General features: G+C 32.8%; 1 protein-coding gene across 1 annotated transcript; it reads left to right on the top strand.

Annotated features, from left to right (window-relative positions):
* Nucleotides 1-2,520: 2,520 nt before the first annotated feature.
* Nucleotides 2,521-8,716, top strand: LOC129910090 (ubiquitin carboxyl-terminal hydrolase MINDY-3 homolog). The gene is made up of 9 exons (XM_055987352.1): nt 2,521-2,771; nt 3,084-3,214; nt 3,305-3,517; nt 7,397-7,552; nt 7,621-7,774; nt 7,840-7,977; nt 8,043-8,202; nt 8,261-8,420; nt 8,490-8,716. Exons 1-9 carry the CDS (start codon nt 2,657-2,659, stop codon nt 8,634-8,636), a joined length of 1,374 nt encoding a protein of 457 aa, XP_055843327.1. The 5' UTR covers nt 2,521-2,656; the 3' UTR covers nt 8,637-8,716.
* The last annotated feature ends 5,940 nt before the right edge of the window (nt 8,717-14,656 follow it).

The following is a 14,656-nucleotide window of genomic DNA, read 5'->3' as shown; positions in this document are numbered from 1 at the left end:
TAATTTGGTCAAATAAACAAGCTTCTAATCCGCATTCTAAAAAATTCAAACAGTTTTATAACTATACCTGCGTGTTGATTGCAAGCATATTTAAATTGAAAATAAATAAATATTTTGAACAAAACTCGATTTTTTTAAATAACATTTTACTTTTCTTTATTTGTTCGCCGTTTCTTTGTTTTGTGTAATATGTATTTTATATTGTTTAAAAGGCATTAAAACAACCTTTCATTTGACATCAAAAACATCAATATACCACTTGTAGTTCTCATGATATTTGCATATAAAAGGGATAAGTAAGGGTTATCAGAACGAACTTTGGAGCCCTGTATCTCAAGACCCTGACTTACGATTTGAAAAAAAATTCAAAGATTGAATATACTAACCTTCAGCTTCATTTTGAGACTAGTCTCATTAATGTACGCTCATGGCCCAAAAACGCCATATCTCCTTTTATACTAGGGGTATTCACGATCCGATGCAAATGGTCTTGTATCGTTGTAAAAGTGCAAAAGTGTAACATTTTCTTAAAATAAAACAACCAAATATACAGACTAAAATTTTTTTACACTTTTACACTTTTGCTATACCCCACCCAACTAGCACAACAGCTTCTATAAATTGAGATCTCGCAGGTTCTGCTTTGTATACAGCTTGTATTGAGCTTGTTTCAGAATTTAATCGCTTATAGAAGCTCGGACTTGTTTAATAACTTCTAATAAGTTGTTTAAATACTGTTAAAGAAACTTAAACGAAGAAAGCTTGTTTTTCGGATAAGCTTGCTTAGTGAATTTATAGAGGCTTTACAGAAATTACCAAGTTTTTATTTGATTTTTGGTTTTGATATTGAATAATCTAGCTCGAACACTTTTTGGTTTTGACATTGAATAATTTAGCTCGGACATTTTTTTCTTTGACATTTCTGCTATTTGAACTGATTAAGTTTTGGATTTCATTAATGAATATAGCCTGGTACGCTGCTCGCGCTAAATTTTAGCTCCCATACAAATTATCGAAAATTTTTAGCCGAGATAAAATGGATCCCATACAAGTTATCGATAACTTGTATGGGAATTTTATCTCAGCTAAAATTTAGCGCGAGCAGCGTACCAGGCTTATACTAGGATGGCCGAGTGGGTAGAGTGATGGACTACTACCAAACAGATACGAAGTTCGATTCCTGGGTGTGGTAAAAAAGTTATATACTTTTCAAACTATTATTAATAGATATACTAAATACTAATGGAATGTTATATATAATATCAGGTCAAAAGATAAAATTCATGATTTAAAACCTGCTAAAAAAGAATTCTTTTTTGTTTTTGTAGTTGTTTTTTTCTTTTTTAATTTCGATAAGACATGTATTAAAGAGCTATACAAGCTGTTCCGAAGCTATCTGTCAAATTTTAAAGCTTCGGTAAAGCTTCGTTTAAGATCCTTATAGAGAGTCAAACTTGTATAACGTTCTCCTTTTTCCATGCCCAACAACCTTATTAAAGCTTAAAAGAAGCTGAAATGTAGCTTTTGTAATACCTTAACCGAAGCTGAAATGTTAGTTGGGCAACCCTATTGCAAAAAGAAAATACAATGGTGCAAAATTTGTCTATTGTAGTTGTAGTAGTAGAAAACAAAATTTTGCATTTTTACACTTTTTTGTTACACCGGATCGTGAATACCCCTATTGAGTTAGAGAAAAATATCTCTCTTGTACTATGTTTCCACCTACACCTAAATCCACTTTTTTGAGATTTAGAGCTAAATCTACTTCTAAATCCCGGGATTTACCATACAAATTTAAATCTCCTAAAAAGTAGATTTAAAATAAAGCTCCTCTAAATCTACTTGGCTGAATGATTCCATGCTCTAATAATGAAAGGAACATGCCTAATTTTTGACAATCGAAATTGAATTAAAATTTATTAAACACAGCCGGACGGAAAGATTGTTAGTAAATATAGGTAAATCCTCATACAAAATTAATTTATAAATTATGAAAATGAAATAATAATTTAAAAATTGCAGATGCTGACCAAGAAACGAAACAGAAAGTCGTGGCGACAAGAAGAAGAACTCTTGATGGAGATTTGGTAAAAAAAAATTCACAACAACATTGCTTTGTAAATTTAACAAATGATCTGATAACAATAATTACGAATTCATTTTTAAATAAAAATTACGAAAAGTTTTAAAAAGTAATGCGAAAAGTTTTAGTTTTGATAAATTTCTTTTGAGATTTGTAAAATGTCATAACGCCAACGACGTCAAAACAAATCTTGGAAATGTCAAAATAAATCTGATTTGACTAGTGAAAACACTTCGAGATTTATTCTAAAATCTACCTCGCTAAATCTCGGATTTAGGGTGGGTGGAAACATAGTATTGGATAGCCTCTCCAATGCGTACGTGAACGCACCCATTTTCATTCTGTCTCCCCCATAACATCGCATATTCACTCCAAACCATCCCTGTTTAAAAACTGAATTTTGGCATTTCTTTTTCAACTACACTACACATATAAAAAAAAAACTGCACTGCACACTTGTCAAAAAAATTGTCAATTTGCTTTGCTAGAGAAGAAAACCCAATTAAAATAATTTGTTAAATTGGATATAAATAATATACAAACCAATTTAAAAAAAAACCGAATTAAAAAAATATGGGTGAGAGTTCAAGTGCCTCAACAAAAGATGATGAACATGAATTAAAACAATTTCGCAATCTGTTATGGGGTGAAAATATCCGATTGGATGTATTTCGGCGATGGTCACAAGGTTTGTTCCCCAAACTAACCCACCCCAACGCTATTCGATTTTTTCTTATTTTGTATATATAAATTAAACTAATTTATTGCATTACAACTCTTATAAGAAACACTTTATTGTAATTATTTAGAATGTCTATCAAAAAGTTATGCAATTGCTTTGATTTCAATCACATTTCCAAATGACACAAAATGTGTGTTCTACTAACTTCTCAATCACAGAAGAAAAATCGTTAACTTATACCTTTTCGGCTATTGACATCATTCTCAAAATATATACAATATACAAAAAAAAAATTCAATCCACCTTTATTAATTACAGGCTTCGAGTTCAGTGAGGTGGAACCGTCTGCTCTCGTTCAGCGACAGGGAGGGCCCTGTGCTGTCATCGCCCCAGTGCAAGCTTATTTATTGAAAATTCTCATGGATACCCCCAATCATTGTCTGAAAGATGTAATAATTATCACAATTGATTGAATAATGTTGTTGGTTATTAATAATTTTTTTTTTTTGTTTTTGTTTTGTTTTATTCATATTTTCTAGTTGACTCATGACAAATGCAAACAAGTTCTTATACAAGCTCTATGTAATATTCTTGAGAAGTGTAAAGAAACAAAATTTCGAATTGTTAGTTTGCATGAGGAGGCTGTTGAAGCGATGGAATCTTCTTCTTCTTCAGTAACACCGGCAGCAGCACCCGTTGATGATGATGGCAATGTAAATACATCGGCAGATACAGATGATGCACCGGAAGCTGTAAGTATTAAATTACCATAATAGTTTTTGTTTATTATAATGCAAAAAAGGGAAAATGATAAAATTGAAAAATTGTATCACTGAAAAATTTTTAGTCCACTTTTAACTGTTCTATAAAGAAGCTATTGATTGTTGTGGTGAGGAAGATTGTGTTTTTAAATAGATCAACGTTTTGTTTCTAAGTTCGATTATGTAGTAATAATGTAATAGGTACAAATTGCTACTTTTTTACACTTGTAATATTTGTTTATTTAAATGGTAAGAAGTTTTAATTTAATTCGTAGATGGAAGTACACATGTACTTAGAAGTTAGCATATTTTTTGTTTTATTATTTACTCGGCGCACTGTAAAAAGGGGGAATTGTTGTAGGTTTTTTATAATAAAGATGAGTCATAAGTTGATTTGTAAATAACATTTGTCTTGATACAAGTTTGAAATTGAAAAATAAAACTGTTCTGTGAAGATGCTAATTTTAATAATTAATCTTTTTTTCTGAATACTCTTATTCACTGAAGATCACTATTTCGATGATTACAAAAATGTTAGTTTATTCAATATTTTGTTTCTTCTTTTCGTAAGTTGAATCACAACAAAAACATTACTGTTAAAAAAAGAGCCAAGTTCTCCTATGTTGAAATTATGCTAGCACAAAAAGTACTGAAATGTAAAAGTGTACAAAGTTCTAAAGCTTGGCTTTAAATTTGTATAAATAAAATTTTGGTTGTTCCCTTGGCAATTTAACTTTAAATTACCGATTTTTAAAGTTATTTGAAAAATTGCCAAGTAAACAACCAAAATTTTATTTATACAAATTTAAAGCCAAGCTTTAGAACTTTGTACACTTTTACATTTCAGTACTTTTTGTGCTAGCATAATTTCAACATAGGAGAACTTGGCTCTTTTTTTAACAGTAATGTTTTTGTTGTGATTTCACTTCTTTTTGCAAGATTTTGCTGTAGAAATTAAAATCTCTATAATTGATGAAAATTCCGACAAAATGGGCGGTTACCACGCCCCTTGTCTAAAATTCTCAAATTTTAAATTTTTTCTTTTGTAATAACTACCAGATCTACCATTTTACCAAGTTTCAAGATTCTACGATAATCAGAAGTGCTCTTAAATATTTGATGTAAATTAAGCGAAAATGGGCGGTTACCACGCCCCCTGGCGAAAATTCTCAAATTTTAAATTTTTTCCTTAATATAAACTACCATCTCTACCATTCTACTAAATTTCAAGATTCTACGATAGTGAGAAGTGCTCTATAATAATTGATGAAAACTCGGCGAAAATGGGCGGCTACCACGCCCCCTGAATTGAAAATCTCAAATTTTCGATTTTTTCCTTTGTATACACCACAAGTCCTATCACCATGTAAAATTTCAAGTTTCTACGATAACGGGAAGTTCTCCATAATTTTGATGATCTGTCAGTGAGTCAATGAGTCAGTTACGGTTTTCGCTATTTTTGAAGTCCTATATCTCAGAAACTACTCATCGTAAGAAGCTGAAATTTTGTGAGGAATTTGGGTTCAGCCAGCTCAACAAATGTAGCGAGTTTGAAATGTCTGGCATATTTGGTGTGGAAGTTAGAGGGGGGTCGAAAATGGCCTGAGTTGTTTCCTGTAAATAAGGGTGTAGTGCCAAAGTTGCTAGAGAACTTGGCTGGGCACTACCGTGCCCCTTGATCACAAAGCCCCTAACTAACCTTTTCATGACCTTGGAGGGAAATGATTTACCGGCATTTATAAATATAAACTATTTTTTTGGGTGAACTACTAAATTAACTATCTGTCCAGTTTTCATTGAAATCATAGTTGAAACTCAAAGTAAGGGAGCAAAAATATGATTTTATTGCATTTTTTTAGTCAGATGATACCTATTTTAAAACATTTCTACAATCAAATCCGATTTATTAAAAGCAGACACTTATTCAATTTGTTTTTATTAAACTTTAACGGCCAATTTCTCTAAATAAGTAATAAACCACCCTGGTACTTGGCGTTAACTAAAAGTTAGTACCTGATCTTTTTCTCACATTAATTTCTTTTCAAGAATGAAGAGAATGTCCTAGCTGAATGACAAGGACGTGTATAGGTTAGGTTAAAATGGCTGTCAGGAAAACGACTAACACACTTAGACCACTTATTGGTCCGTTGTGATACCATGATTTTGCAAGGAAATTCCTCACTAATTAAACCAGATGAAGCTTTTGATGAAGCGGTGAAGGTTGAAGATGTCAGTATTAATTATTTTACTTGTATCTTCTAAGAAATATTTTTCCAAGCATTTTTTACGTCTACTGGAAAGGGTAGGACATGAGCAGAGAAGATGTTGGATTGTTTCTTCTTCTTCTTCCTCATCAAAGCAACTTCTACAGAAGTCGTTAGACGTGTATGAAAATATTCAGTCTTATCATCAAAGTCGTAGTAGTTAAAATTGGCGCTTTAAAAAATGTAGCAAAGAAAACACTAAAGTGAATCTTTTGGTTAAATTTCAACAACTGTCGATCTTTGGGATTTTTTAAAACGACATCGATGATAAAAATTACTTGGCTAAAGATCACCAAAAACGATGAGCTTGCTATTCTTATTAAGGTAGTCGCACAAAGCCAAAACCGAGAATCTGTATTTTTGGACTTTTTCATTTTATACGTCTTTCAACTTATTATCGGTCCCTCTATTCACAACGGGGACCCCAATCCTCCATCTGTTGCCTTGCAGCCTAAACTATCAATGTCCTTGCTCAAGTTTCAATTAGTTTGCATGAGTTTCCAAAACTTTGAAGCCGTTTTTCTCAAAACTACAATTATGTAGATTCGTGGTTTTGGCTTTGTGCCGACGATGTGTTTCCAAACAAAAAAAAATCGGTAAGAGAAAAAAATTAAAGTTTTTTTGGAAAACCAAAAGTCAACCAAAGACCTAAAAAATGATTTTATAAAAATAAATCACGGACCTAAACCTAAATATATGTGGTTTCTCTCAGTGATAATCCAATTGAAAATAAAAGTCGACGATTACGACGAACTCTGACTAAAACTATCAATACACCCTGTTTGTTGCTTGGAGTGATTCAAACGATCTTAGAGAAATCATATATACATAAGAAGACAGACCTTGCGTAAAAACTTACTTTTATGTCGAATTCCCTTTAAAAAAATTGATTTCAAAGCGATTTTTGTACAATAAATCATATTCGGCATACTGCTTATGACAAAATTCGCAAGATCGCTTTCTAATCGTTTTGTTTTAAGAAATTCGACATCTAAACTGGTCAACTTAAACTGGCTCTGAGTGTTCAAATCTTAAAATTAAGGTTTGATACGAGATTTTTAATGATTTCAATATTTGTATGATTTGGAATTTGTTTCTTTTATTTATTTGTCTTTGCTTATTTAAAAGCTCCGCAACAAGACAAAACAACATAAATGTAATTGAATAAATCGCATTAATAATTCGAAGCGCGTCACTCTTACTATGATAGAAAGCGATGCAACTTCCCTGTTTTGTATTATTCCATTTGTGAACCCAACTGAATTCTGGTGTTTTCGTATTTGATTGTACCTTTCTTTTTTACTTAGTACTGAAAAGTTGTATGAAATTGCCTTTTTGAACAGGGCAATACCAACTGAGTCGGTTCTGTTCTATTTTTGGGAGATGGTATTTTTAACATAGTTATTGGTTTCATCGGATATGCGTATACCTAAATCGATCAAGGTCTGCTGTCATATAAAGCATATTTATTTCAGCTGCCGTTAATTTACTCTCATATATTCCTACATTGTAAACCATATTTGGGTGCTGGACGCACAACCACACGTTTTAAAGCATTTCGTTTCTTTATTAAAACTGACCACAATTTAAAATTTTTAATTAATAGGAGCACGAAAGGCTACCAGAAGACTTCCACAACAGCCTCTCAGTGATTAACCTAGATAATATAGATGATGTATCCAAATATCTCTCCGAAAATTTTCGGACTTTAACAGCCGATTATGGTGTTTTACTTTTTATGTATAGTGTCCTCTTAACCAAGGTAAATTACACGATTGTTATTGAAAAGAATAAAATTTACATTATATGAATTTTATAATGGAAATCTAGGGTTTCGAAAATGTTACTTCAGAGCTTTCCGACACATCAGAACCTCTCATACATAATACATATGGTTATGGATCCCAAGGGCTTATTAATCTCATGTTAACCGGTCAAGCTGTTGCTCACGTTTGGGATCACGAAGAAGATATTGGTGGGCTAAGTAAGTTTTTAATTTTTGCTTTAAATGTAACATGAATTAATTATAAACTCCATTTAATTTGTTAGAACTACGTGGTATTAGTGAGCAAAGTGAAATTGGTTTTATTACTCTCATGGAACAAATGCGCTATTGCACTGTCGGATCTTTTTATAAAAACCCTAAAAATCCCGTTTGGGTAATGGGTTCAGAAACACATCTTACTGGTAAGTTTTGAAACAGAGTATTTTCTATAGAATACTTGTAACCATTTTTTTTTTATGAATTTTAGTATTGTTTAGCCATGAAAAGAGATTAGTTTCACCAGAAACTTCTTCAGAAATAGCTCGAAGAGTATTTAAATCTTATGACCCAGAAGGGAATAATTTTATTCCAGCGCCAGTTCTTCAAGATGTCTTGGCGTCGTTAGATCTAGTCAGTGAACCAGAATAGTAAGATTTATACAAAAAAATCGGAATTAAGTAAAAATTAATTAAAATAATCTTGTAGCGTCGAAATAATGGTGAAAAAGCTAGATCCCGAGAATTTAGGCATCATACTTTTAAATGCATTTATGGATGAGTTTTTCCCGCTCGAAAAGCGTTCCACACCAGATACATTTGATTTGTTGCATTATAATGGAATCCCTGGATCAAACGAGGGCAATAAAGTAAGTTCTACAAAACTTAATTGTAATTTTTTTTTAAATTAATTAAATATTTGTATTGCATAATTTTAGGTGCGTTTTAATAGGGGTTCAGCAGTTATGTTAGAATGTGATTTAAAATCGGTTTGCGTTTCGAATCCGATGTTAACGTGTTTGCAGACCAAATGGCCAAATATTGATGTGAATTGGAGTGGCTCGAAAGTACCATCGTTAAATTAATTTTAATTGAATCTTTAAAACAAAAAAATTAGGAATATGCAAAACAAATTTATAATTAAAACTAAAACAAAAAACAAACACTCACCTTTTCATAAACGAACAAAAAAAAAAAAGTAAAAAACAAATTGGCATATTAGTTTCGATAACCTTCTTAATATTAAACAAAAAAACAAACAAAAAAATAGTTAAATGCATAGAATTTTTTTCCTTTCATTTCTAAACAAACTAATATTTCTAGCAAAATGCCAAATAAAGCAGAACTAGTGTTTCAATTTACAAAGCAATAATAATTATGAAATGATTTTTTGGTTTTTATTTAATTTAATGTTATGTATCACTTTATCAATGATATTATAAAGTACTCATCTAGGATGGTCTAGCAAAAAAAAAACAACGTCCTTGTCTGATAAACCATCACAAAAATCAAGGAAGGCGAGACATCCACACCACAAACGTAATTAAACCTAAGCCAAGCTGATTTTAGCCACAGCAAATAATTGTAACGTAAACGAAACAGATATCAATTCATTTCTTTTTTTATTAAAACTGTTGAATTATTATATTAATAGGTAAAAGTTAAAATCTGTAAATAAAATAAGAATTCATTAATTGATCATCCAGCGATTCGATCGTGAAACAGTCAAAAACAATTAATGCCGATACGAAGTGTTGAAAAAATTTGGCATCAACACGAAAAAACGAAGCCGAAGAAATAATGCGGTAATTTTTAAATTTAAAAAGTGAAGCCCCAAAAAAAAAAAACTAAACAGAACAAAACAACAATTGAATTATATTTCAACGGGCTTCTTACCTTAGAACGGTAAAGTAAAGGTTCTTTTGTGTGATTGTAATGCTTAAAATTTAAAGTAGACTTATTAACAACGTAGCTAAGAAGAACATGGTTCGTAGCAGCAGTGAATTTCTTTGTCTCGCAATTTACAAAGGCACTTGGGTGTGCCCTATAATCGAACTTGCAATCAAATCGATCTTATTCAAATAGTTAAGTTACGCATACGTACTCATAGCATATATGCTGTCAAACGAAGTGAACGCACGAAGATAACCCTTAACGTTTTAAATCTGAAGAGTCCGCCGCAGCCTGCTCCGGAAAACTAGCTTTGGAACTTGCGAGAAATCCTATAACTGATTAAAGTGACCCATACCCGACTAACAATTTTGCTTCTAAAAAGCTTTACAGATGTAACTGTTGCTTCTGTAAAGCTTTATGCCACCAACATTGTTAGCTGGGTACTGAGACTGACCATGCTGCAGGCAAGAACTAGGGACGAATTACGATTATACGTTTACGTATTGACGGTCTTTTTTACTTACCCTTCAAGCAAGAAAACTGAGTTCAACAAAGAAACTCCGACCTCAGACCGCGAAAATCGGGCTTGCACTCACACACTTGCAACTTTTTGTGTATGAACACAAAGTCGAACGAGAATCGTGGTGAAAAATGAGAAAAGGAAAAGAAAGACAAGGCCAACAAGAGCCAAAGTCAAATGAAATAAATAAATAAAATAAAATGAAATAAATTAAATATTTAAAAAGGTTATTTTATTATAACTCAGTCTTTTAATACAACTTAATTTTAAAATTATGGCAACGCGTTTCGGAATTAACATTCCATCTTCGGGCTTCCAAACTGATTTATGTTGTTTGTCTCTTTTCCATGTTGTTGTTGTTGTTGACTTCGTTAAGCTTTATATTTGGTTGTGTTTAAGTGTAATGTGTAATTGTTTTAGAGAAGTAAAGTGTGGTTGTCTCATTTTATCTGTTGGTATGTTTGAGTAATGTGTCGAATAGTGAATTTGTTTTCAATGTCAACTTGTCGTTGAGTAGGTCGTCTTCTTTCTTCTTGTTAGATTTGTAGATTTCAAATTCTTCGAGTGCATCAAGTAATCTACCTTTTTCGCAGCGGTGAAGGGGGGTGAGGTTAGAGTCGAAATCGGTATAATTGTGATTAGCTTCCATCAAGTGTAGGGCAAAGTTAGATTTTGTGTTATGTTTTGGTTTATGTTCGTTGAACCTGTCAAGAAATGTTCTCCCCGTTTGTCCAATGTAGTGTTTGGTGCAATCATCGCATTTTAATTTGTATACACCTGTGCTTGTTTTTTTGTCATTATTTGTTTTTGGTTGGAGAAGTTTTGTTAAATGGTTATTAGTTTTAAATGATATTGTTATTTTTTGTTTTTTAAAAGTATTTTTAATAATTTGTGGTAGCATATTTGTATACTGTATTGAAATGTATTTGGGTGGCTCTGTTGGTGATGTGATGCTGTAATTGTTTTTGTTTTTCATTTTTCTTATTTTTGCTTTTTTCTTTTCTATTATTTGGTCGATCATATTCGGATCATAACCATTTGTTGTTGCAATGTATTTTATTGTGTGTACTTCGTCTATGTAATCTGCTTCTTCCATTGGTATGGTTAGAAGTCGATTTACAAATGCATGGTATGCTGCCATTTTTTGTGTTTGCGGGTGATGTGATTCTTTGTGGATAGTGATGTCGGTGGTGGTGGGTTTTCTGTATACTTTGTATTTTAATTTGTTGTTGTTCTTTTTAATGTTTAAGTCCAGAAAATTTATTTCGTCATTGGCTTCAACTTCGGAAGTAAATTGAATTTTGTTGTTGATGTTGTTTACGTATTTCTTTAAAATTTCTAATTGTCTTACTGTGCCGTCAAATATAATGAAAGTGTCATCTACATATCTATTATATGTTATTATTTTTGATTTTTGTGGGTTTTGTGTTGATAATATGTACTTGTTTTCAAAATTGTTTAAATAAAAATCTGCTATTAGGCCGCTCAATGGTGAACCCATGGCTAGGCCTTCTTCTTGAGTGTAGTATTTGTTGTTAAATGTAAAGTAATTTTGTTTTAAGATTATATGTAGCAATGATATTAATTCTTCTATTTGTGCGTTGTTAAGTTTTGCTGTAGAATGGAGGTTTTCTTTTATTATGTTGATAGTTTCTTGTATGGGTATGTTTGTATACATGTTTGTTATATCAAATGATACCATTTTATAGCTGACGTAATTCGGTCACAAAACTGCTGAGACAGAAAAACCCGTCAGATCTACATTCAAAAAAGGAGAAAGAAACACTGAATTTTAAGACTGAAAAAGAGACACGGTAAACAAGCGATCGATTCTATCAAGGGATGCTTTGGCAGGGGTAATATCAGAAAATTTAAAGGACTATACTTTTCCAAACTGCTAAACGGCGAAGATGCGATGCCCTGTCAAAGACCTTAATCATCCCAGTACTGCTTCAGAAAAAAAAAGAAAAAAAACGAGGATGTCCCGAGGTCCCGACATCTCTATATAAATGGAAGGGAAGAAGAACATATTAGGGATATTCATGAAACCGCGTAAACTTTAACACATCGCAAAATGGAAAAGATTTCCATACACGTTTCAAAAACGCCCTTTAAATCAAGTTGTGTAAATGTACTCGAAAGCGATTTATTTGGGGGTCTATTTTGAGCTAGAAACTGAAAACACTTAATACCCTTTTGACAGCTCATTTAATAGATTAACCATTTTAAGGCTTGGCCACACCGGAGGGTATACGGTATAGCGGTAACGATATTTGTACTAAAAAAATTCCACACCTGAACGTTGATGTGTCAGTTTGGAATTTTTTTCATACAAGTACCCTCACCGCTACCCGTACCGCTACCGCATACCCTCCAGTGTGGCCAAGCCTTTACCACGTTAACGCGGTTTCGTGAATACCCCTAATATAAATCCTCCTCGTATATCGTATTGAATAGCAGTATAGCAGTAAGTATTCTGTGGTAGCCTTGTAGAAGCGAAAACCAATTTCGGTTCTTGATGAGAATACTTACCGGAGTCTTATGGCGTTTTTAATTGGCAATCCGGAATTGTTCTTCGATTCGGAAGTTTTGTGTGAATGTATTGGTTGAGTTTGACATGTGTGACATATATGTGTATTCGCGATAAATTTCATTTGTTTTTGTGCTGCAAACATGGAGAATGTGAATGTGTGAGGTGATTCTGCTTCTGATTCTGTTTTTAAAACCAGAAGAGAAATTCTATTTTTTTTCAGAATCAGAACTGTCAGTTTTGCCCAATTGAACTCATTCAGATTGCTTTTTTTTGCTTCCAGATTGTCAATTAAAAACGCCATTACAGTACACTTCTTTGCACACTAAATTCTTTTCATCTTTGCTGTTCAAAAGGAGTGAAAAAAAGTCGCTTTTTTGATTCTTATGAGTCTTATACGAGTCTTACAGGTGTAAAACTTATCGTGATGAGAAGCTTCTCAGGATCATTGTAGTAGTGAAATTGTTAATTGGGATCTCAACGAGTTTAGCAAAGGATAAATTGCTGTTGAAAGAATATCGTGTCTCTGCACTGACAAATCTGGAAGAAAAACGCACACACAAACCACAGTAGCTTTTGAAAAGAGATCTTCATAAATACAGATTTTAGGGAAAGTATTGTGAAAACAAGTGTGTTTACTTTTCTTCACAATGTAGATGAAGTGAAGCTTGTAAACCAAAAGTCGGTAGTTTTGGTTGAAAACACAACCACAAACAAAATAATCAGCCCTATTGTGAGTTCCACGTGGAATGTTTTCCGCCCGGAATATCTTTGCTCGCCCGGAATTTAAAAAGCTATCATGAGTTTCACCCGAATTGAATTAATCTATACATTTTTCGATAAACTAGGTTTTAGTGAGAAAAAAGCTGTCTAATACCTGACAAATTACTTTAAAAAATTGAAAATACGAGGAGATGTCCGAACGTGGAAAACTTTTCGCCCGGAACTCACAATAGGGGTGAAATAGTGAAATTCAATTTTTTCGGGTGGAATCTTGTTCACGTGAAACTCACGATAGGGGTGCATGTTCTGTAACTGTATGACATCATGTCGTTTTCTATTGACTTTTGAGATTTTTGTGTAAAATCTCAGATTTTCCAATGCAAATATGAAATCTAGTTTTGTAATTGTGTACGAAAAAAAAAAATAAAGCAACAACAAATGTTCAGACAAATGTCAAACAGAGGAGTGTGTGTGAAAGTCTTAGAGGATATAATATATGGAGTGCTTGTGCTGTTAGTTCCGTGAAGCTTTTATAGGGGGCTCTAGTTTCTTTAAGTTTTTCGATGAGTGCATGCCTCCATTTTATTTTCATTTGATGGCTGTCATAAACAAGCGTGTTTATTTACAGCTGCGGAACCGGACTCGCACTGAAAAACGAAGGCAGCGACCCCTATCCATGCATATGGCGTTACAAAGTATTAGGTATTGGAACAAGCACTCCATATATTATATCCTCTAAGGTGAAAGTGCGTGTGTTTGAATGCGTGAATCTTGATAAAAATCCAGATTCAGAGTTTTCAATCTCAGATTCATTTTTTTTGAATCTCAAGCCGCAAATAGATCATTAAATCTGAGATTTTTCCACTATTTCCTCTACTCACCCCCACCCCCCACCCCCCTTCAGCTGTCAGATTCACAAATCTCATTCTGAATCTCGTCAGTAGAAAACGACATGAGTTTTTTCCCGAGTGTCTATCCCTTTTGAGTGGAAAAGAAGTGCTTCTTATACGTACATAATATTTCAGTGGTCATTAGCCCTGTTCCATTGGAGGTGGTAGTTTACTCGTGAGTAGAAATCTAGTACAACAACTACACATTCATATCTCCTCGAGTAGAAGATCATGTTTAAATTCTAGTACTAGATCTACTCATGAGTAAACTACCAGTTCCAATGGAACGGGGCTATTGTTGTACTTCTACCTTTGTTGGGGTTTTTTTCTTAAGTTCCCATATGATTCATTTTTCAATTCAAAAGCGATTCACATACGATTCCCCTACTCAACCAAAAAACATAGAATGTACTAGATCAATTAAATTCCATTTTCTATTAAAACGATGGCAATGCCAAAGCCGGCCTTCTCTTTTTTTCTCTCTCATGTCTCATCTTCTACACTTCTACTCCAACACACAAGAAAAAAAAAAAAAATAAAAACCTCAAA

Source organism: Episyrphus balteatus, chromosome 2 (assembly GCF_945859705.1).
Source record: "Episyrphus balteatus chromosome 2, idEpiBalt1.1, whole genome shotgun sequence".
Classification (NCBI taxonomy): Eukaryota; Metazoa; Arthropoda; class Insecta; order Diptera; family Syrphidae; genus Episyrphus; species Episyrphus balteatus.
The sequence above is the reverse complement of the archived record's forward strand: the minus strand, read 5'-3'. Positions and strand labels throughout refer to the sequence as shown.